Here is a 25169-nt window from a genome sequence, read left to right on the forward strand (position 1 = left end):
ACGCCAAGGCACCGCCATGTTCCGAGCAATCCTGTTCCAGACATCCCTACAATCTACGTAAACGTGTGTAGGTGTGAGAGTGCAATGCGTGTGTTTATTTCAGCCATGTGTTTATGTGAATGTGTTGTGAAAATTTAGTATTGAAGCTATTGCATGAGTGCACAAGCGAAACTAAACCTTTTATTCCACAGGTTATCACAAGAAACTCATTTATTTAATGTTCATTGTTAACTCTAGTATTTAGAACTAATTAACCATGTTCATTTTTATTCTGATGTTTGCTATGATAGCATATTCTACTAATGCTATAGTAACAGTACCACTGAGTACAGGTGCTTTGTTTGAACCACGATCAGATATGGTAGTTTCAACAAGTAATGCAAAACTTGGACTCAAGTACAATCTGAGTGAAATCCAGCAACAGTTCAATTCTGTAAAGAACCAAATTGATCCAATTCATTCTGTTAAGGGTAATGATACAATTTTGGAAAGGGGTACATCTTGGTATAACTAGTTCACGCCAAAATGCAGGGAGTCTACATTTGCTAATTATGAACAAGAGCTTTTTAAAGCTTTTGCCACATAAAACTTTAATTAGGCATAAATGTGACTGGTTTGATTTTGGAGGGAGTATCCTTCATACTGCATTTGGTACTTTAACTAGTCTAGACCTACTGGAAGTTAAACGCAAAATATTAGCTCTTGAACAACAGTCCAGTACAGATTCAACTAATCTCTCTAATGAAATTGTCATATCACAGAATATGCAAAGAATCATTACTAACCACACAGTTTTCACTGAACAGATTGTAAAGCAATTTATCTCACATTTCCACGTAATTAGTAATGAAACGAATGCAAATATTTAATAACTATTCCAAGGATAAAACACTCTTATTATTAAGGATTACTGATAGTTTATCAAATGCTACAATTGATGCCCTTACCTTAAGAGCAGCCCTAGAAAGTAGTTCAAATGATTGTTTGAGCAGTGTACTACTACATCCAGAACAATTTTTACAGATACTACTATCAATTGAACAAAAGCTAGATGCAACACATAGTATGATTTACCCTGTTCACTCTTACAATTCCTGTTAACTCTTACAATTTATGAGCTTACTATAAGTTAACCACCACACACTCTTTAATGACTGAAGGCGATTTAACTGTTATTGTTTCTATACCCAATGCTAGATCAAAGCATAATTTTGAACTGTATGAGATTTATACTTACCCCGTGAAATGGAGACAGGCAGGTATTTATGTGAAGTACGTACTGAATGATTATCTACTGATCAGCAAGGATCGAAGATACTTTGTGTCCCTAAATGAAAATGATATGCATATGTGTAAACGTAGTCGTAAGTTAATTTGCCCTGAATCGGGAGTATTCTTAGATAGTAGAGTGTACAGGTGTGAAAAAGAATTGTTTATGAAACATCCCCAAGAGATGATTGTCTTAGAATTTTACTGCATCTTTATCATTCATTCCTTAAACAATGTTCTGAAGGTATAATTTTCTCATTTAACTCCACCCTTGATGTCACATTTACACGCAAAAATTATGATACACCTGAGCTACCCTTTACTCTCAAATTGAATAATAGTGGATTAATCTTGAATGCCACACATTGTGATTCATCATGTGACCCATTTGATATGCCTAGTATATTGCCAACTACATTTCATGCAACTGCACATTTGCCATTAACGAGAATGTTATCTGTTTATTACAATGATTCATACATATTAACATATGGAAAGCATTCCTTATCAAGTTTTTCTGAAGACAATAATTTAATTAAGGATATCAATGAAAATTTGATTTCTTCCAATAATGAGTTAAACTTCATTGAAGCAGCAAATAGAATTAAGTCTTTCAATTCATCCAGTAATGTTAATGCATACTTGATTGTCAGTACTGTGTTTTTATTGCTGTTATTGATTTGTCTTTTGTCAACAGCATTTGTCATGTATGAAATTGTCATCCTGAAGGCACGCTCCTCTGTACCGCACGCTACTGTGTCTGCAAATGAAATACATGTTGCAATGCCTTCTGATGCCACAAATGGCGGAACAGATTCATAATGCCCAGAGGATGTTTTGAACCACCTATGGTTGCTCTTTTTCTCTGGCGAGAGTGATGTAAGGGTCCACAGGTTGTACGTAGCTGTATGGTATGGAACACATGCTTGCCAGCCTACCTGTCTGGAAAGCTGACAATTTGCTTGGTCACTACAGGTGCATCCAACCGCAGTGCAATGCAGGAAATAAGCCACTGGCTACCACCCGCAGCGTGCCGTATTAATTAGCGTGGCCTCAGTGCGAATATGTATTTTCTTAGCTCACCAAGGAGCCTTTCGATACGGCCGTAATTAGGATGTCAGACACAGTTATGATGGGTGTGCGTAGCGTGCTTGTTTTATAATCAACCTGTTTTTAATAAAACTGTTTAAAATTACGTCTTGGTGTTCGCATGTTGCCGTACCTCACGGACCCACCGCTTACAAATCCTGACAAATATTTTATGTAATCATCTGGGGCAGCATCACAAACAACCCCCTAATAATATCTATTATTTTTCAGTTTTTCTGCTGCCTTTACAACTTTCTTAAAATATTACACCACCTAAAAGCAACAAAATCCTAAACCCAAACAAAACTTATTTGCCTCATTACAAGTACATGGTGATTACGAATGTTTATTGGATTTTGATATTTTATAGCTTCCAATACATAAAGCCCGCACATTTGTACTAATAACAAATTGAAAGAGCACACCTTAAAGTTTTGTTTATGTCATTTCGAGTTCCATTTTGACTCACCAGGCAGCAGGTTGATAACAGTTTGCAAAATGACAACTAATCAACAGAAAGCATTGTGTGTGTTGCAATATGAAAAGACAGAATCCATCACAACAACACAGCATGTGTTCTGAAGACAGTACAACATAAAGCCACCGACCCACCAAAGCATTCTGCGATGGTATTGACAGTTCAAGGACACAGGCTGCCTCCATAAAGGAAAAAGCTCCAAGCACCCAACTGCTGCAGAGGAAGCATCAAAGAGTGTCCAAGATGTGTTCCTTCATACCCCAAAGAAACCCACACGTGGTGCAAGTCATGAACTGAGCATTCCTCAGCCAACTGTGTGGAATATTCTGCAAATGTGATTACATCAGAAACCGTATTGCATATGGCTGTTGCAACATTTATGGTCAAATGACAGCACCACCAGTTGTCAATTTCCAGGAAGCAATGGAAGATGATGAATTTACCTGCCAACTTGTGTTCAATGATGAGGCAACATTATGTAAAGTAATCATCACAATGTCCACATGACACATATTACAAGACTGGTTGTTTACAAGACTGATAACCCACACTTCATATTCCAACAAGATGGAGCTCCACCTCATTGGCATAGAGAAATGCATCGCCATCTGAACAAGGAACTTTCAAACATGTGTGCTGGGCAATGTGCTTAGGAAGATTTTGCTCTCTGCAAGTGGCCCCTGAAGTTTTCCAACCATACAATTTGTGATTTTTTTCTTTGCAGATATATGAAAGACAATGTGTACGTATAACATTTTCTGACAACTTTGACTGAACTCCAGGATTGCATGCCTGGTGTGCTGGCTAACACCGACAGCAACATGCTCTAACATGTATGGGCTGAGCTTGACTGCCACACAGATGTGTGTTGTGTAACACGAGAGAGCACATAGAACATACGTAATGATGTTCAAGAAACTTGATAATGTGCTTTTTCATACAATGTACCAATCACTATTTTGTATGTAATACTTTGTGAAATACGTTCATCCAAAACCCAATAAATCATTTGTAATCATCCTGTGTAATTGGTTAAAATGTTACCTATATATGTTGCTGACTGTATGTTTACTTGATTAAAATCTTCACAAGCTAAATCTATGTTGAAATCAGCAGCTATTATGACTTTTCTTGGAATTTTGACAACAACAGTTTTGTTCTTTAGACCTGGAATTCTATACAAAGATAAAATTACAGTATTTTACCCTACTATTCACACAGCATTCAAATTTACATTCTTTGTTAAGAGTATTGAAATCTTACTTTGCTTTATATTCATTGACCTCTACAAAAATAAGCAGGCTTCTTCTCATGTTATATTACTGCTACAAAAGCTACTGGCAACATTTAAATTTATACAGTTACATAAGATTTTGATATTTTCATTTCTAAGCTGACATTCATGCAATCATTCTGACAGAAAGATATGAATGTAAATAAGTTATGTTTCTCTGCCACTTCGGTAGTTTGAACTTAATCTATTTACTTCTCAGTGCCTTAGGAACACATTTTCACTCTTTCGAATGTTCTTAAAGGCATCTAATCTGAAAGTTTGTGTTTTTCTTTTCAAGTCTGTTATTAATTTTTGATCCCCTCCTCCCATCTCTGTATGCTAACTTCCCTTACTAAGTACAATCTTACAAATATCAATGAACAGATGGCTGATGTAACCAAATTTAATCTGTTTGGATGTAGCCCACCTTCACCTAAACATTTATTGCTAGTCTGAGCCCACAAAAATTACACCATTTCTGTTAAATTGCTCTCTTATATGGTTGTTTGTCTATGTATTTGTCACTCACCAATCTTCCCTGTAAGACATCCCTTAAAGTTAACTTTGATGGTGTGTACACCATGTATCATTTCAAAGTGCAAAATCACCACTAATTTATTTCAAAATCAGATTCTTGCCTACAATTGTGGATATCTAATTTTGATAATAATCGAAGATTGTAGAACTTAATGAAACACAAATTCGAGAATCATAATCTGCCTCTAAACAATGACATCCTAACAATACAAGGAACTTAAAGTACCAAGAGGGTCTCTTAACATACTGCCAGATTAAAGTTTTGCACCAGATTGTGACATGTTCAACTAATTCAGTTGATAGAATACTGGATGACTGGATGATCTTAGAAGGGCTGCTGTTGAAAAGTAGGTCAGACTTGAACAGCCATGTCTCTACCTCTTGGTGGACAGTGCGCTAAGGATGATCCAACCATGTTACAGTGCACTGTGTGTGTGTGTGTGTGTGTGTGTGAGAGAGAGAGAGAGAGAGAGAGAGAATAAAATATATTTTAAATTCTTCTTCCTTTTCAGTAATTTTACCACACACAAACAATTCAGGAGCAATCTGCAAGTGACCCATTCAATTTCTTTAAAATTCTTAAAACTGGGAATCTGAGACTGAACTGTAAACCATTAAACCATACATCATGCAAATAATACATAATTCTTCAGGAGTAAATTTTGAGAATATATAACTTATGATTTTTCTCAAAAAGGGCCTGAATGAAAGTTTATCTTTAAAACATTAAGAACGCTAAGCAAAAGTCTATTAAAGCCTGGCTCCTCATAAGAAATAAATACATTACCTCTTGATTAAATATACGGCAGCCGTGCTTGAAAATTCTTTCCATAACATGATGCAATCTGTTTAAGCCACCGTATATGTTCCATACATTTGACACTTGGTTAATTAACAGGCCTTCAGCTGTTGATTTAAGTGTCTGTAGCAATTCTCGATATTGATGTTGGTGGTTCTCTTCACCTCCCATTGTTATATAAGATTTTGAAACTTGTCACATCGTGTATCGGCATTCGTACCTGAAATAAATCACATATTATTTTATGAGAATTGAGTAGCCACACAAAGTACATGTATTTTCGGACATACCACTCAGTAATATAAGGAAGTAGTAGAAGCAAAAAAATTACTTTTTCAGATCTTTTACCAGATGTTTAACTGGGCAAAAAAAGTGTGTTGTGGGAATAGGTAATTCAATATTAAAATTTATCTGAACAGTTTCATGGCATGGACATGCACAGGTGCAGTCTCACATGCACACTGTCTCCCACCCCTACCTCCCCTCCCCTCTCTCTCTCCACACACACACACACACACACACACACACACACACACACAGAGAGCCATTTTATGAGTTACATGTCTTAAGAATACTCTTATACCTGTCAGAAAAGAATTTTGTCAACTTGGATGTGGTGTTTGTCAACTTGGATGTGGTGTCTAGGTGGTTGTGCACTACTGAGCAGTACCAATCCCTTACCAGCATTGCCACGTCATATAGCATGGGCCAATCCTGTAAACTGCCGATAGTGTTTTAGTAACCCCACCAGCACCAGAGGACATCTAGAGGGATGAAAAGGTGCTGGCATAGGTATCACAGCAGAATGGCATGCAATGCTTTCAAGGAGGGTGAGCGTGAAGCATGGCATGAGCATAGCCACTGACTCAAGTGTTTACCTGCCAGTGACAATAGGGTTGACTGGACACTCCTAATATAGAGTTCAACTACAATGGAGCTAGCTTTCACCTTGCTTTTTTCATGTTCTTCATTCTCCGTCGCTGATACCGGTCATGAGTTGCGTTTCCCTCCGTGCTCGTTTCTATACAGTTTTCAGATACATTGCTCCCCCACAGATTGCCTCGCACATTGAGATTCACTTTCTCTTAAGGGGCTCAGCTACTCGGCTCATCAACAAGCCAACATCAGCTAGAATTGTTACATTTGTACAGACAGTGCCAGTTTGTGGCATTGTCACACCAGTACAAATTTTAAATGATGATGACAGATGTTCTTACACATGGAACACTTTTTCTTTTCACAGTGCAGACCTGGCATTTACACAATGCTGGCACGAACAACTGCACTTTGAGGGGCAACACCAACAGCAGTAGCAGCAGCAGGAGCAACAGAATGTGCAACTGATCTGCTCTCACACTGTGGTGGTAGAGGACCAGGCGCCTGCTACGAAGCCTCCTTCCCTCTCGCCCACAAAGCCGTTCACTGGTTTCGATAAGGCTTTTGAAAGGTGGGAGAATTATCTCCACTAGTTCACGCTACACTGCCAGGTAAGGTGTATTGCCAATGCAGTTGATAATGATACCTTGTTATGCAGGACTATATGAAATTTCTAAATTTGGACAACATGGTCCATAGCACTAACAGCGATCTGGTGGCACAACTGTGTTAAAACAACAGTCCAGATCACATTAATATTTTATTAATGAGTGGTTTTGACTTCATGTAGAAATCATCTTCAGAAAATGAGCAGTGTAAGAACAAGAATAACAAAGTTACAGAAGGTTTGATGAGTAAGGCGTCAGAGCGAAGTATAACGAAGTAGCATTGTAGCATTTAGCCATATGGCTGCTGCTGGTGGCTTACTAATTTTAACACTAAAAAGATTATTTGTCTAATGATCTCTAACTATTTACCTATTTATATATTTATACCTTGTTTAAGATAATCTGTTTCATTAACTCCGTATAATATCAATATCTCAGATTTTGAGAAGCGTTTACACATTGCCTGGGGCTGACATAATACGTTTTCGGCACAAAATTTGCACACTAAGACCCATGGCTCTGCAGCCATCAGTCAGCAGTTTACAATTGTGCTATTGCTTGAGCATCTGAGGAGCTGCCAGCAGCAGCCGGAAGAGCAAATGCTACATCACTGCTTCATTGTACTTTCCTCTGATGCTATACTCATCCAACTTTCTGTAATTCTGCAATTCATGTTCTTACATAGTTCATTTTTAAAAAATGACTTCCACATGAAGTCAAAAACGGTCATTAAAAAAATATTATTCCTATCTAGGGTGTTGCTTTAACCCAGCAATACCAAACCTGAGAAACTTACCTTTGATAAACTTTGTCAGTTGCTTATGCAGTATTTTAGTCATCAAACCCATATGGTGGCAGCACCGTTGCACTTAAACCAGCACCACAACAGCCCTGGCCAGCCATATGCAGTGTGGATCAATGGATAATGGAGCTGAAAGATCTCTTGTGTGCAAGTATTATTTTTAGTGTCCCCAATGCGCTACTACGGCCACTATATTAGTGGAGTATTTGTGGTGGCATGCACATGGTTCTTTTTTTATCTTTTTTTTAAAAAGGTTAGAGTAACCTCTCCTTGAGATCAGAGATGTATTGCCTGCTGAAATCAAAGATACACTTTTATTTGCCCTACCCTGTATTTTTCAACACACAAGATACATGAAGTAACTAAATATTTTAGTAATCAAGGCCTAAAAGTAAACACCACAAAATCATAATTACTGGAGTTCAAAGCAGGCAACTCATGCTGCAGAAGCCTAAAAAAAAAATATCTGTCAAATTTTTTATACAGACAATGAAGACTAAATTCGCTTAGCCAATTTTTCAAAATTCTGTATGATAAAAAGCTGAAAACGGTGTACTATATGGGACAATTTTCTCATTTATAAGTTGAAAAGATAGAGCTTATGTGTACTTGAACAGAATACGGTGCTACAAAACAGAGCTGTTAGCCAGATACATGGAAACCTATTGTGAGGCCCTTGCCAAAAATAAATTTCCCACTTTTTTGTAAGCTATCACGGTGACAAATTCAAATGTTATGAGGTACACAATCACAACAAAAAACAAACAGACCACAGCCCAAATGTCAGTGGCTCAATGTGGTACAATAAATTGCCAGAATCAATTAAGTGGGGATTCATTTAAACAAAATTTAAAAAACCTTTCTTGTAACTAACTGTCTGTATTCACTGAAAGAATTCTATGCAGTATCTGTTACGTGTTAACTTTTGTAGTTAAATATGTTATGTAGTTCAATATAGAAACATCCAAAGTTGCAAGATTCACTTTTTATTTAATTGGTGACTAGTTTCGGGTTACCTGAACCAATTTCCAAATCACCCAGAGAGGCAAAAACGTATGATTGTTATGTCAATGTTCATGGTTAAACTTGGCTCTCAAATGGCTCTGAGCACTATGGGACTCAACTGCTGAGGTCATTAGTCCCCTAGAACTTAGAACTAGTTAAACCTAACTAACCTAAGGACATCACAAACATCCATGCCCGAGGCAGGATTCGAACCTGCGACCGTAGCGGTCTTGCGGTTCCAGACTGCAGCGCCTTTAACCGCACGGCCACTTCGGCCGGCGGTTAAACTTGGCTTCATTATACATATATGTATAATCTTGACATGGTTCATACACTATTTGAGAAAATACCATTTTGTCTGTCTGGGTGATTTGAAGATGGCTTCATGTAATCCAAAACTAGCCATCAACTAAATAAGAAGTGAATATTGCAACTTTGGCTGTTTCTAAATGGAGCTGGTTAACACAAGTTGTTGCGGCAATTAATCCAGCATGCTGGAAATCCATAAATATGTTATGCATTGAACATTGGTACACAAATATGATATCTACACTCCTGGAAATTGAAATAAGAACACCGTGAATTCATTGTCCCAGGAAGGGGAAACTTTATTGACACATTCCTGGGGTCAGATACATCACATGATCACACTGACAGAACCACAGGCACATAGACACAGGCAACAGAGCATGCACAATGTCGGCACTAGTACAGTGTATATCCACCTTTTGCAGCAATGCAGGCTGCTATTCTCCCATGGAGACGATCGTAGAGATGCTGGATGTAGTCCTGTGGGACGGCTTGCCATGCCATTTCCACCTGGCGCCTCAGTTGGACCAGCGTTCGTGCTGGACGTGCAGACCGCGTGAGACGACGCTTCATCCAGTCCCAAACATGCTCAATGGGGGACAGATCCGGAGATCTTGCTGGCCAGGGCAGTTGACTTACACCTTCTAGAGCACGTTGGGTGGCACGGGATACATGCGGACGTGCATTGTCCTGTTGGAACAGCAAGTTCCCTTGCCGGTCTAGGAATGGTAGAACGATGGGTTCGATGACGGTTTGGATGTACCGTGCACTATTCAGTGTCCCGTCGACGATCACCAGTGGTGTACGGCCAGTGTAGGAGATCGCTCCCCACACCATGATGCCGGGTGTTGGCCCTGTGTGCCTCGGTCGTATGCAGTCCTGATTGTGGCGCTCACCTGCACGGCGCCAAACACGCATACGACCATCATTGGCACCAAGGCAGAAGCGACTCTCATCGCTGAAGACGACACGTCTCCATTCGTCCCTCCATTCACGCCTGTCGCGACACCACTGGAGGCGGGCTGCACGATGTTGGGGCGTGAGCGGAAGACGGCCTAACGGTGTGCGGGACCGTAGCCCAGCTTCATGGAGACGGTTGCGAATGGTCCTCGCCGATACCCCAGGAGCAACAGTGTCCCTAATTTGCTGGGAAGTGGCGGTGCGGTCCCCTACGGCACTGCGTAGGATCCTACGGTCTTGGCGTGCATCCGTGCGTCGCTGCGGTCCGGTCCCAGGTCAACGGGCACGTGCACCTTCCGCCAACCACTGGCGACAACGTCGATGTACTGTGGAGACCTCACGCCCCACGTGTTGAGCAATTCGGCGGTACGTCCACCCGGCCTCCCGCATGCCCACTATACGCCCTCGCTCAAAGTCCGTCAACTGCACATACGGTTCACGTCCACGCTGTCGTGGCATGCTACCAGTGTTAAAGACCGCGATGGAGCTCCGTATGCCACGGCAAACTGGCTGACACTGACGGTGGCGGTGCACAAATGCTGCGCAGCTAGCACCATTCGACGGCCAACACCGCGGTTCCTGGTGTGTCCGCTGTGCCGTGCGTGTGATCATTGCTTGTACAGCCCTCTCGCAGTGTCCGGAGCAAGTATGGTGGGTCTGACACACCGGTGTCAATGTGTTCTTTTTTCCATTTCCAGGAGTGTATTACACCTGTGCAACAATACAGCATTCGCAAAAGCCGTAATTCTATGACTACATGCAAAATTAAATATAAACATATAACTAAATAAAATGATAGGACTTGCAACGAACAACCACCTACAAGTGCGTGCGACACACACACACACACACACACACACACACACACACACACACACACACACAAAGTATGATCAAAAAGGAAACATATTTCACAAATAATATGGTGATTTAGATCCAGATCCAGTTCCACAGAATTGAGTGTCTAAACCAAATACAGCTAGTTAAAGCTATGCCAATGCAGATAATGATGCTTGGAAGCAGGCTAAAATATAGAACAATGGCAGGAGATTCAAAATGATCTGGTGAAGATCAAAAATTACTTTGTAAAGTTACTAGAAGATGACAGGAACAGTACTAAATTGTTTAACATAGTGCAAATTAGCAAGTTAAAAATTGCTGGCACTTACAAAATGACAAAAAAACTCTGCAGTTTATAATGTGAAAGTTTGTTATATTCAATTATGCTGCAGAAACTGTAAGTCTTCAGCAGCAGTAAATTCAGTAATGCAACTGTACTCCTTTTCAATTTCAGAACAGCAATTTGAATAAGATGTCTTTAAAAGCTTGCAGGAGATGAATATATTATCAGAAATAAGAAACCTAATTAGTTTTTGATTGTCCAGGCAGCTTTTGGTGCTTTCCGTATCACGGAATGCACATAACAAACAGAAATCCCATGTGGCACTATAGAGGCATCGTATTCCTCACACTCCATTTATGAATGGATTGTGACATGTTCAACAATGGCACTCTTTACATTAACTCTGTAAATAGATCATCTAAATTTCAGGTAACAAATCAGTTACTGCAAATGAAAGCTTTCACTTTTTCTTCATTGTTTGTTGCTTTTGTGGCTGATGTAACAAATTGTTCCAGCTTCATAGTTTGTTTGATGAGTGTCTACTTTTTATGGGTGACTGAGTATCTCAGAAAACAGGAAAATGTTTTTTGTAGGCTGTCTTTAGTAAATATGGCACAGGAGCAAAACTTGATAATTGACATTAGTTTTGATAACCACTTGTGAAGTATGTGAAAATATTATAAAGCATGCTGAAACTCGTAGCTCCAACTTGTCAGTTCTTTCTCAGTTCATGTCCTACTTCAAGCACAAAATTTCAGTTTGTCAGAAAAACACACAACTAACAACTAACATAGCACACATTTTCGTAATAAGAATGTTTGGCAAATGCTGATATGAAAACGATCTTCAGAAATAGCAAATGACCAAGTGAACAGTAATAAAGTATAATTTTTGTCAGAAGACAAAAGAACGAAATGTGACTATTATTTACATACCACATTACACCAACGTATTTTCACTTAATACAGTCTGAAGGGGGTATAAATCAAATATGATTAGTATAAACTTATTAAAAATAGAAGAATCCTTCCAAAAACAGCAATTCAAATTTACAATTTTTCCGTAAGTATAATATGGCCAATACCAAGCATACGTGACATGATTTAAGTGGTATGATTTGGATTGTATCTACATTAACACCTTTTGACAGCACATGATATACAGCAAACAATAATTAGTAACTTTATTCATATTATCTACTCACATTCTGAAGAGCATGGCCGTTATATGAAACAAATTGTTGGCAGTGTACAGCAACCAGCTATAAGTTGTTTTTAGGTTACTTTATTCAAAATGTACTGTTACTCGTTCCAATTTATACAATTTGCATCCTTTATACAAGCTGCATTCTAACACAAGTGTGTAGCGCAACCATTTTTATTATGCGTTTGTAAATTATTGATTGCCCTAAATCAGCACCTGCAAACCAACGCATCCTATCTTTCTGACGAAAGTATGAAAGTCCTTTGGTGATGAATTGTATAAATTCGAAACCAGTAACGGTAATTTTTGAACAACACAATCTAAAACCAATTTGCGGCTGGCTGCTGTACACCACAACAATTTAATTACCTAAACTGTATAAATTCGAAACCAGTAACGGTAATTTTTGAACAACACAATCTAAAACGAATTTGTGGCTGGCAGCTGTACACCACAACAATTTAATTACCTAAATACTTCAGCAAATGTTCCAATCTCTCTAACATTACCACTCTGTGTTGCTTGAATTACGAGAGTCAACAGTATTATGAAAAGGATAGATTGCTACTCACCGAAAAGGCGACTCATTTATTTGCAGACAGGCACATCAAAAAGACTGACAACAGTGAGCTTTGGACCAAAGCCTTCTTCAGAAAAGAAAGGAAAACACACACACACATTCTTACAAGCAGGCACATGTCATCCACACATGATCGCTATCTACGGACACACTGGACAGACTGCAACTGTCGCATTGGACGAAAGCAGTATCCAGAGTGGGGCAGGGAAGGGCAAGAGATAGCAGATTATGTCTGTGGGGAGAGTAAAGCAGTGTCTGGCAGAGTATCCAGGGACTAGAAGGCAGCAGGAGAAGGTTGCCAGGCACAGCGACAAGAGTCTGTGCAGGAGGGGCGGGGGGGGGGGGGGGGGCGGAAAAAAGGAGAGGAGCAGACAGCAGAGAAGGAAAGGTCAGTGGGTGTATTGATAGGGAGTGCCACACAATGAGCATCAGGTGACATGAATTGGGAGTTGATAGGACAGATGGAATGAAACTGTTGTGTGGAACTTGTGGGGACAGTAAGTTATCATAGGTTGACGCCGGGATAATTTCGAGAGTGGAGAATATATTTAAGGGTAACTCCCACCTGTGCAGTTCAGAAAAGATGGTAGTGGAGGGAAGTATCCAGATGACCCAGGCTGTTAAGCAGCCCTTGAAATCAAATATGTTACGTTCAGCTGCATGTTTTGCCACGGAGATTGGCTGGTCAACAGAACACCACTTTAGGAAGGGTGGGAAGGATCTTTGGTAGGATGCCTCTCATTTCAGGTCATGAAAATAGATAATCAAATCCTTGAGGAAAAATGTGGTTCCGTTGTTCCCTCGGATGGTATTGGATGATGAAGGGGGGCACTCCTTTGTAGCTGGTTCTTGGGGGTGGTGGGAAGATTAGGAGTGTGGGGGAATATGGCACGGGAAATCTGTTTGCGCACTACGTCTAGGGGATAGTGGCTACTTGTGAAGGCCTTCAAGCACACTTGGCACGAGAATTCTTGACACTGCAGATGCGCCACCCCTGGGTGGTCAGGCTGTTTGGGAGGGAGTTTTTGGTGTCGAAGGAATGGCAGCTGTTGAAATGCATGTACTGCTGATGATTGGTGGTTTTAATGCGAACATGTCGGGATAAAGCCATCAGAGAAAAGAAGGTGAACATCCACATCAATGTCTTTTACCCTTCTCTGTTACACTCTTTTTCCATTCTCCATTCTCCTCTCCCACAGCCTCCCAAAGCATCACCTGGCACCCTTGTCCTTCCACCTTCTAGTTCCTGTATGCTCCTCCAGACATTGCTCTTCTCTCCTTACCCACATCCTGCTATCCCTCTCCCTTCCCTCCCCCACTCTGGATTGCTACTTTTGTTCAATGCTGCAGCTGCAGTCTGGCCAGAGCAGCCGGAGATAATCTCTCTCTCTCTCTCTCTCTCTCTCTCTCTCTCTCTCTCTCTCTCTCTGTGTGTGTGTGTGTGTGTGTGTGTGTGTGTTTTCCTTTCTTTTCTAGAGAAGGTTTTGGTCGAAAGCTCACTGCGTAATAGTCTTTTCATTGCACCTGTCTGCAACTCCATGTGTCATCTTTATGATAATTAGCAATCTATTCTTTTCACAATATTGTTGATGTTCCAACTTGGACTTTCCATTGTTTGCACTAGGAGAACAGGGAAGGGAAGGGTTAAATAAAACCTCTGCACGAATGCAGGTATTCATGTATTCACTGATTGATTCATTCATCACAGATCCTGTCAAGGAGAACCTTCATCGATTAGGAACAAGAGAAGGTATACATTAATAAAAGCAAGCAAATAATATAAACTTAATATGTATACCATGTTACCATGAACCATAACTGCACTGCTTAATGCTAGTAATGTTTATGGCATCGAAATATAGTCAACCAAATTAGAAAGAATGCAGCTACTTTTTAAAAAATCTGGCTTTTCCTCTGTTATACTACAGAGTTGCTATTTGCTTTTTTTTATTTTTCAAGGAAAATAGTTACCCATATTTGTAAATACTGAGTCTACCTTACAGAGCATTACTACTCATCGTAGAACTTTACAATGAACACTGCTGCTTTACATGTACCTAAAAGAACTTTTCAATCCCTGAACGTAGATATTCAGATCAATATCAGACAGAATGGGTACAAAGATGTTCTTAATTTTCTTTTGAATTGGTGGGGGTTGTTAATTTATTTGGTTTATGCTAACTAGGAGTTTGTTTAATACCTTCACATCGGAGACAATGATCCAGTCTAGCTGAAAATTTATTGTAGGCCTATCTTGTATTGTGATAGTGCAAATAACAGTTCAGCTGAAACAGTAATGGAAGTTATTACAGAGTAAATGTATTGGGAAATGAGTGTCAGAATCTGAGGTTACAAAGGCTTCTGGTTATCTACTTTACACAATATTGTTATTGCTCACTTCTGTTGAATAAACACTTTATTTACTTTAGGGGCACAGTCCCAGAAGATAACTCCATATGACAACAGTGAGTGGAAATAAGCTAACAAGCTTGTTTTTAGGTCAATACAATGACAGATACTTTAAATGTCAAATATGTGGCACTTTATACATCCAAATTGAGTTGTGTCACATTAGCTAATGTAAAATTATGCTTCTGAAAACCATTTTAATAATTTGTGCAAATGTTTTCGCAATTCATGATGATAGTGCTATGGATCTTTAGGACTTGACAGATGTAGGATCCTTTCCGTATTACAGAATTGGTACAATGATCTGTGTATCCCAATCTTCAGGAAATGACTTGTATAATGATATTTGATTGTAATAATGCAGGAAAAGATAGATTGCTGTTTACCATAAAGAAGACACATTAAGTTGCAAGCTGGCACCTTAAAAGACACTTACACAAAGCTTTCGGCCACAGCTTTCATCAGCAAAAGAGAAATGCACACCATTCATACACACAAGCAAGCACACCTCATGCACACCTGACTGCCAACTCCTGTAGGTCAGTCCAGAATGTACTCTACCACTGTCTGTTGTCTGTTCAGTACCAGTAAATCAATTTCATACAACTACTAATCTGATGTTATCAACCAACAACTCTCCTTTATCAGAATAATATCTTAGTTTTAAAACTAATTATGAAATTCTTTGATAAACTCCAAAACACTGAGATCGTTCTATGACCTTCATTCCAAAAGTCACAGTAAATAAATAAATATGCTGAGGTGAGCTTTGTGATCAGTTTACCTACGTGCAGACCCCATTTTTAACTTGTTATTCACCTTGTCCCCAAGTAATTTTACACAGTGCATTTCATTCAGTATATGACCACTAATGTCTAATAGGTCATCATTATTGCATGTTTGAAATTACAAACTGTGCATCTTTAAGGTACAACAGTGCTTGTTTATTGTTAATGCAGTACACAGATTAAGTTTCACTGCAAGGTATCCAATGTAGGTTTAGAACTATAGTAGATCCAGTACTAAGCCTTGTAGACTCCACATGTTATGTTTTCCCCAGTCTTAGATGAGTGTCATACCTGTGATACAGTCCATCAACGAGAAGCTCTGTTTCCTGTTACAAAGGCGGGACTCCATTAGACTACAAAAGGTCTCAAAATATAGCAACAGTATAATTTTCTTCTTTAGCTCTCACAGGAGGAAAGTTTTTCTTGCAAATTTTTTTGTCTGTGGTTTGTTAAGAATCTATAATAACCTCAAGCCCACCTCCCACATGCTGAGGTTTTTTAAAAATATTTCCAAGGGATGACTGAGATACCACCTAATAATGGCATCTTATTTAGTGTTGTTAATCTGGAGTAGTATATTATAAGGTACTCACAGTTAATGGAACAAATAGTTGTTATCTTTGTTATCATGATTAACATTTGGCATTGCCTGTTCTTTTTAATTCCTTATTTTATTTTGATAAGTCGAGTTTCCTTTATAATATAGTATATTCCTGGTCTGCATAGCAGCATGAGACAAAATTTAATGTATTCAACTGCAATTTTTATAAAGGACTTTTAAAGACTAGACATTAAAGCTAATTCTGTGATTTAGCCCCTGAAAAACTGATGTGACTACAAAAATGGTGATACTATGGTAACCACAAGATTTATGCTATAAGTGTGGTAGGCTATTATAATCTGAAACAATCACAGGTGAAAGTGCACTGCGAAGGTTGGTCAAATAAACTGATAAGTACCACTGGTGCAGCTTGGTTCCAGCTTTGTTAGCATGACATCATGTAGTTGCTACATACGAGTGTCAACTCATATAGATAAAGATTAGAGATTAGATTAGTACTTGTTCCATAGATCATGAATATGACACTTCATAAGGATGTGGAACGTGTCAGGTTAATAAAAGGTGTCTATACAAGATATTACATTACACAAAATATTACAATACACAAAATATTACGTGACATTTAATTTTTTTTCTTTTTTGTGGGGGTTGGGGAAATTAACCACTCACTATATCCAAAAATTCATCTAATGAGTAGAGGGAGTTGCCATTAACAAATTCTTTTAATTTCCTTTTAAATGCTATATGGCTATCTGTCAGACTTTTGATGCTATTAGGTAAGTGACCGAAGACTTTTGTGGCAGCATAATTTACCCCCTTCTGTGCCAAAGTTAGATTTAACCTTGAGTAGTGAAGATCATCCTTTCTCCTAGTGTTGTAGCCATGTACACTGCTATTACTTTTGAATTCGTTTGGATTGTTAATAACAAATTTCATGTGAAGATATATATTGTGAGGCTACAGTGAAGATCTCTAGCTCCTTAAATAAGTGTTTGCAGCTGCAGGATAATCTTGGATGTGCTCCAGCAATTATTCTGATTACACACTTTTGTGGAATGAACACTCTTTTACTCAATGATGAGTTACCCCAGAATATGATGCCACACAAAAGCAGAGAATGAAAATAGGGATGGTAAGCTAATTTACTCAGATGTATATCGCCAAAATTTGCAGTGACCCTAACAGCATAAGTGGCTGAACTCAAATGTTTCAGCAGATCTTCAGTGTGTTTTTTCCAGTTCAACTCCTCATCAACGCATACACCTAGAAATTTTGAATATTCATTTATTAATGGCGTCATTCCATTTACTGTGTGGAACTGTATATACTGTGTTTTGTCAAAGTTCAATGATAGCCAATCTGCAGAGAACCACTTAATGATTTTCTGAAAAACATCGTTTACAATTTCACCAGTTAATTCTTGTCTGTTGGGTGTGATAGCTATACTTGTATCATCAGCAAAAAGTACCAGCTTTGCATCTTAGTGAATATAGAATGGCAAGTCATTAATATATATTAAGAACAGGAGAGGACCCAAGACCGAACCTTGCGGCACCCCATTCCTGATTGTTCCCCAGTTTGAGAAATCACCAGTTTTTTGCATATTATTTGAACTGCTTCTTTCAACTTTCTGCATTCTTCCAGTTAGGTATGATTTAAACCATTTGAGCACTGTCCCATTCATACCACAGTACTTGAGCTTATCTAGAAGTATTCCATGATTTACACAGTCAAAAGCCTTTGAGAAGTCACAAAAAATCCCAACAGGTGACTTCTGGTTACTCAGAGCATTTAATATTTCACTAGTGAAAGTATATATAGCATCTTCTGTTGAAAAACCCTTCTGGAAGCCAAGCTAGTATTTTATTAAAACTTTTTTTTTTAGAAAGGTGTGTAGCTACTCTACTATACATTATTTTTTCAAGAATTTTGGATAAGGCAGTCAGAAGAGAGATTGGGCGGTAGTTGTTGACATCAGACATATCCCCTTTTTTTTATGCAGTGGTTTAACAATGGCATACTTCAGTCTATCTGGAAAATACTCTGCTTCAGAGAGCTATTACATACGTGGCTAAGAATCCCACTTATTTCTTGGGAATATGCTTTTATTATCCTGCTGGAATGCCATCAATTCCATGTGAGCTTTTATTCTTGAGAGAGTTTATCATCTTCCAATTTTCAGAAGGAGAGGTGGGTGGAATTTCAATTATATCAAATGGTGTGGGTACGACCTCTTCCATTAACTCCCTTGCTTCTTCTAATGAACATTTAGATCCTATTTTGTCTACAACGTTTAAAAAATGATTATTCAAAATTTTTTCGATTTCCGGCTTGTTGTCTGTCAAGTTTCCCTTTGCTTTGATGGTAATGCTGTCATCCTGTACTCTTGGTTTCCCTGTCTCCCTTGTAATAATATTCCAAATTGTTTTGAATTTGCTATCAGAGGTATTAATTTCAGACATGATGCACTTGCTTCTGGACTTTTTAATAACCTTTTTTAATGTAGCACAGTAGTTTTTATAATATTTCTGTTTCTGGGTCATTACGCTTTCTTGATGTTAGATACAGTTCCCTTTTGTGGTTACAAGATATTTTTATTCCTTTACTAAGCCAAGGTTTTTTGCATGGTTTCTTATAATTAGATTTAACTACTTTCTTGGGGAAACAGTTTTCAAATTCTCTTACAAGTGTATCATGAAATAAGTTATATTTTAAATTAGCATTGGGTTCCTTCTACACCTCATCCCAGTCTAACTGCTGAAGATTTTCTCTGAAATTTCTAATTGTCGAGTCATTAATTGAACGCACAACTTTGGAGGGTAGTTTTGAATTACTGAGTGGAGCTATGTCATATACTGTAACTAGCTGCGCACCATCATTGGAAAGGCCATTCTCAACAGGACAAGAATTTATGTTTTAAAACCTATCTTGGTCAATAAAAGTGTAATCTATCAATGTGCTGCTGTCCTTTACTACCCGAGTAGGAAAATTAATGACAGATGTCAAATTGAAAGAACCAAGCAAGACTTCCAGGTCATTCTTCCTATTACACTCTTTCAGTGAATCAACATTGAAGTCCCCACAAATGATAATTTGCTTTCCCCTATCTGACAGATGGCACAACAAGGCATCCAAGTTTTCCAGGAATAAATGAAAGTTTCCTGAAGGGGACCTATATACTGTTACAATTATATAAGAGCCCTCCCTCAGTTTAAATTGACAGGCACATGATTCTATATGTTGCTCTAGACAAAACTTTTTTGTATCTAAGCTTTTTACACAATGGTAACTATTGACATATATGGCAACTACTACTCTCACCTTATTCTCTCTACGCATATGTGCAGCTAGTTTATAACCACTGATATTTACCTTTTCCATATCAGACACAATGCGATGCTCAGACAGGCATAGTATATCTATTACATTATCAGATTCAATGTCATCTAAACAAACCAGGAACTCATCTACTTTATTCTTCAATCCAAGAATATTTTGGGGACAATGGTAACATTATTTTTTACTTTACTTTTGTGAGAATCTACTTTTTTCTTTAATCCACCAATATTTTGGTTAAATATGGTAACATTATTATTTACTTTCCTGTTGTGAGAATTTTGTGAGTTTGGACCTCTTTAGCACCTGCGTGACTGAACTTCTCATTGGACACTGATATTAGTCTAAAAAAAGAGGTACATCCATGAGTACTAGTGTCCTCCCCCGCCCCCCGCATGGATTTCGCTAACAGACCTTCCCTTTCCTATTGAGGTGTAGGCCATGCCTTGTGAACAGCCTCGACAGGAACCAATCCAACGTATTTAAGCTAATGTATTATGTAAATTGCTCATGGACAGACCTTTAGCTGTCACATTATGCTTGTTCAATGGTGATTCGGGGGTTACCGACGTAACATTTGTACAGTTGACATCGAAGGATTGCCATTAAAATGAAAATCACATAGGCCTGAATATGAATAACAAGCAGTCAAGGGGTGTTGAAGCAAGCTATGTTGATTTGCCACTAAACAAAAGAACACAGGAAGTGTTACAGACATAACAAAATCTTCACTTATCATGTAATTACCCTCAAACTATTTTTGTAAATACATGACATTTAAAATCCTACATACAAACACAAGCCATAACTTTGAACATGCGATATGTCAGGCGAAAATCACCTTTCAATATCCTTAGTTCACATTTGTGTCTATCACAATACAGCATCTATAAATTACCGACTTCTAAGCAAACAACTGTCACCCACCACCTGTGTAGTTTACCAAACCTCTTTGCTCTGAAGTTAAAAACCAGTATGCTTAAGACAGACAGTCTACTTGCTAGGTACGGCATTGCGTCTAGTACAGCAAGTGTGAGTGATACATATTGTTGTCATTAATACAATTATTTATTGTTGTTACTGAACACGGGAAGCTGATGGTTTCTGCGGATTGGTTATTTAGGGAATGCTGTTATTTCTCGAACGTCTGACATAACATGACAACTACAGGAGAGTTATATTTTCGGGCATGAGCTCTTTGATATAATACGGCTTGTAGATGTAGACAGAAGGGAAATAAAGTACTAGCGTTGATACACAGCCGCAAAGATGCAAAATGTTATTAATACTGTTAAGGGAACAGCGCTTGGTGTCGCAGAATATTGGACTCCCGTACTAAAGGTAAAAACATTTGCTGTTATAAACGTGCATTTGAAGTGTGTTTCACGAACTTGTTTAGATATTATCGCATGTAACTAAACACAAGGACAACAAAACGTGAAATGATATGACGTCGTGTCATTCCTTTCGGATGCGTGGAGGGTGAAGTAAAGAATAATAGCAACCGTGGGACCTCTTTAAGTTGCACATACACCACAAAGACTACGGTCCAACGATCATTACCTTGAGATCATGGTAAGAGCTGCAAAGATAAGCTGTATGAAAAACAAATGAATAGTTTGACAGTAGGAAAAAAATCATGATTTCAAATTGACGTATTAATGCTGGTCAACAATAATGCCATTAGCCTTTCAGCCCAAAGGTGGAGTATCAGGACACACGTAAAAATCTGTGTTGTATACGACACTTAGATAAAAACCGGCTTCTCCCCTTACAAATAAGGTTCATTTGGGATACACACATAGCACACACTAGCGCTGTTTCGTGCGGACCCAACACCGCCTTGTGGTATTAAGTTGATGTACTTTTATGAATTGTCACATTTTCAACAAATTGGAATCTGCACAGCTACCACAAAAATGAAACATTCACCTCCTGTGTCTCACAGTAAAGCACTATGGGTTGTTACATGATGTTTCAAATTGAGAAGCATATCACATCTTTCCTGTTACTATATTTGTGAAAACTGCCTGACTCCAAAGTTCATGGCAGATATATTTGTAATGTGCCTGACATATGCTGTACGAACACCTCCTAGAGAATAAGTAGTATTGAGTTTACGTTACTGTGAATGGTCAGAGGACGAAGCAGTAAATAAAAAGTGAATGTTTTGAACTGTTTGCTAAAGCTCTGTTAAAAGATGTGCCATAATTCTTTCAGGATTGGAATATCAGAAAATAAGTGTTTGAATGTAGTATTTGTTTTGTAATTTAAATGATTTCAGAATGTCAGTGTCATTATAGCGATAAGCAAGTTAACAATTTTTTGTTAATATTTCTAGTTGTAATGTTATGTTGTTGATAAATAAAACAATCATCAATCACCCAGTGTGAACACCTCAGTGCTTTTTCACCGCTTAGTCCTGATTAGTAAATGCAAGGTATTGCCACAAGTAAAAGTCAAATCAGAAGAAGACGTTGGGCGAACTGGCGATTGACTCCAAACATTTAGATTTATAGTGTGGCGCTCACAATACATCAAATCCTGACAAAAATAATTTCTTTTATTAGATTCATGACTGAAGTCTTCCACTGAATATTGAGAGTTACAGATTTGTGCAAAGTACATAAAGCAGTCAGCATGTCATTATGTGGAGTCGCTCAACCTACAGGTTATTGTCTTAATTTATGTAGCTTACTTTCAAATTTAGCTCTGACACCTGACATGTATTTAGGCCTAATACCATTGGGTAAGTGCGCAAATACCTCAGTTTTTTATTACACACACACACACACACACACACACACACACACACACTAGAAAATATGTGTAAGAAAGTGCCACATTTTGGTAATAAAAATGGAGTGTGTAGAGTTTCAGGGGGCCCTCTTGGAATACGAATGGAAAAAGTGCCTCTGAAAAATGAAGACTAACCTGTGTTCAGCTTTGAGAGAGTACAGAAAACAATTGAAGTCACTGTACTAAAGACATTTGTAGCAGGGATTGATTATTTGTACATGCCCATTTGGTGACACACAATTTACAGAGCACTTACATAAATATGTTCCCTTATATTATGATGTATCTGAATAAATTTCCTCAAATGTGGACTGGGTGAGGTGAATGATGAAACGGAAGGAGGAAGGGAAGCTCAAGATAACAGGTATAGAGGTTGGGAAGTGTGCAGGGATGCCTCCATTTCCAGAGGTCTCTAGGCTTATACAGGATGCTCCAGATCCAGCACCATCACCACCATTGGTCCCAGACATCTCTCAGAAGGCTTCATCGTGAAAGTGCCCAGATCCCAATCGCTTGCACTGTATTATCCTTTCCCACACCAGCCGGACAGGAACTGACACGTTTAAGGGGAAGAGGGGTTAATAACTCCACCAGATGTGCAAAAGTAATACTGTAGCAGTGCAAAATGTATAAAATGTTGGATGAATTGTCTTCAGTGGCACCGGTAATTTGGTACAGTCTCTTTTCATTAGTGTACTCTTTGAAAGTTTAAAATAGCTTATTTATGTACTGTTTTCTTTTAATGAGTTTAGGAGATCAGTTATAAACTGTTAAACCCTCCCTCTTTAAGTGACACTGTGGTTATTTTAAATGTCTTAGTCATTTTACCAACAGATTTATGTAGTGAAGGTGAATGTAATAGATCCTTTGTTCCAGAATGAGATTTTCACTCTGCAGCAGAGTGTGTGCTGATATAATCTTCCTGGCAGATTAAAACTGTGTGCTGCACCAAGACTCGAACTCTGGACCTTTGCCTTTCGCGGGCAAGTGCTGTACCACCTGAGCTACCCAAGCATGACTCACGTCCCGTCCTAACAACTTTATTTCTGCCAGTACCTCGTCTACTACTTTCCAAACTTTACAGAAGCTCTCCTTGCCTGTGAAAGGCAAAGGTCCCGAGTTCAAGTCTCGGTCCTGCACACAGTTTTAGTCTGCCAGGAAGTTTCATATCAGCACACGCTCTGCTGCAGAGTGAAAATCTCATTCTGGAAACATCCTCCAGACTGTAGCTAAGCCATGTCTCCACAATATCCTGTCTTTCAGGAGTGCTAGGTCTGCAAGGTTCGCAGGAGAACTTCTGTCAAAGTTTGGAAAGTAGGAGATTAGGTACTGGCAGAAGTAAAGCTGTGAGGATGGGGTGTGAGCCGTGCTTGGGTAGCTCAGTTGGTAGAGCACTTGCCCGCGAAAGGCAAAGGTACCGAGTTCGAGTCTCGGTCCGGCACCCAGTTTTAATCTGCCAGGAAGTTTCAGATCCTTTGTTATATTTCAGATAAAACTTGGTGAAACTGTGAGAAAAAGGTATTAATTGAAAAACCACATCTTACCAACATTCCCAAGACTGGCACATGCACTATTTCTCAGCAGGCTGTCTCCAGCCCCACAGCGTCCCATATAATAGCAGTGGTGCTTTTTTCTAAGTCTGAAGAATACCTTAGTGTGACACTCGTCAGTCCTAAAAGGCTTACCTGTTGACATATCTCCATTCTGTTTGAGTGTTAAGATGGACCAGCAGCTGCACAGCATCATTTCTGTTCACAATCTCATCTTGCTGTAGACATTGCTGCCATGTAGTAGTAGCAGCATTTTAGCTGTTTTTTCCTTTGAACAGAACACAACAATGTTACAACAATGTTGTTTTAGTTCACACACCATTTCATTCACTTGTGAAGCTCAGGTATCTAGTTCTCTGACTGCAAAGAAGTGGTACCAGGAACATGGTAAGATTCACTGAAATCTCCCTCTTCATCGCCTTGCTCTGCTTCTGTTGGATCACAATTCTCTCTTAGATTTGATTGTAGTCTTGTATATCTAGCTATGATTCAGTATATGTTATCTATGTTGTTTGTCATTTTGTGCTGTCAGTGAAGGCTGTCTTTGGCTTACTATGATCTTTTGTTCAATTCACATTTCGGAATGTATATTTGCTTTTGTTTTCTCATTAATTTCTGTCTTATTAATGTTGTGACAGCCTCCCACCTTTCCCAGTACCCGAATAAATTGAGACCCCTGCAAGTAGGAATCTTGTTGATGCCTTACATGGTCAGATACTGGATTGAAAATCAATTTAAAAACCTGGCAGTCCGTTGATATTTACCATGCCAACAAACTGGAGCAAGTTCTTTTGATTCTTGCTGCCTGGGATTG

The 25169-nt window shown here is 38.8% G+C and overlaps 2 protein-coding genes across 4 annotated transcripts in view; one reads left to right on the forward strand and one right to left on the reverse strand.

Annotated features, from left to right (window-relative positions):
- LOC124774465 (run domain Beclin-1-interacting and cysteine-rich domain-containing protein) overlaps positions 1–21031 on the reverse strand; it is a 201799-nt gene extending 180768 nt beyond the window's left edge. The window contains exons 1-2 of one of the 3 annotated variants that reach the window (XM_047249484.1): positions 20848–21031; positions 5434–5665 (exon numbers count right to left, since the gene is read on the reverse strand). In XM_047249484.1, the coding sequence (XP_047105440.1) occupies positions 5434–5616 (183 nt within the window). In that variant the 5' untranslated portion in view covers positions 5617–5665; positions 20848–21031. Of the gene's footprint in view, positions 1–5433; positions 5666–7725; positions 7946–20847 lie in introns of those variants that run through there. The other 2 variants (XM_047249482.1, XM_047249483.1) reach the window with 2 other exon arrangements.
- LOC124774502 (ubiquitin-like-conjugating enzyme ATG3) overlaps positions 21022–25169 on the forward strand; it is an 86516-nt gene continuing 82368 nt past the window's right edge. Inside the window, exon 1 of the mRNA XM_047249485.1 lies at positions 21022–21347. Within this exon, the coding sequence (XP_047105441.1) occupies positions 21276–21347 (72 nt within the window). The 5' untranslated portion in view covers positions 21022–21275. The remainder of the gene's footprint in view (positions 21348–25169) is intronic.

This window comes from Schistocerca piceifrons, chromosome 2 (genome assembly GCF_021461385.2).
Source record: "Schistocerca piceifrons isolate TAMUIC-IGC-003096 chromosome 2, iqSchPice1.1, whole genome shotgun sequence".
In the NCBI taxonomy this organism is placed as follows: Eukaryota; Metazoa; Arthropoda; class Insecta; order Orthoptera; family Acrididae; genus Schistocerca; species Schistocerca piceifrons.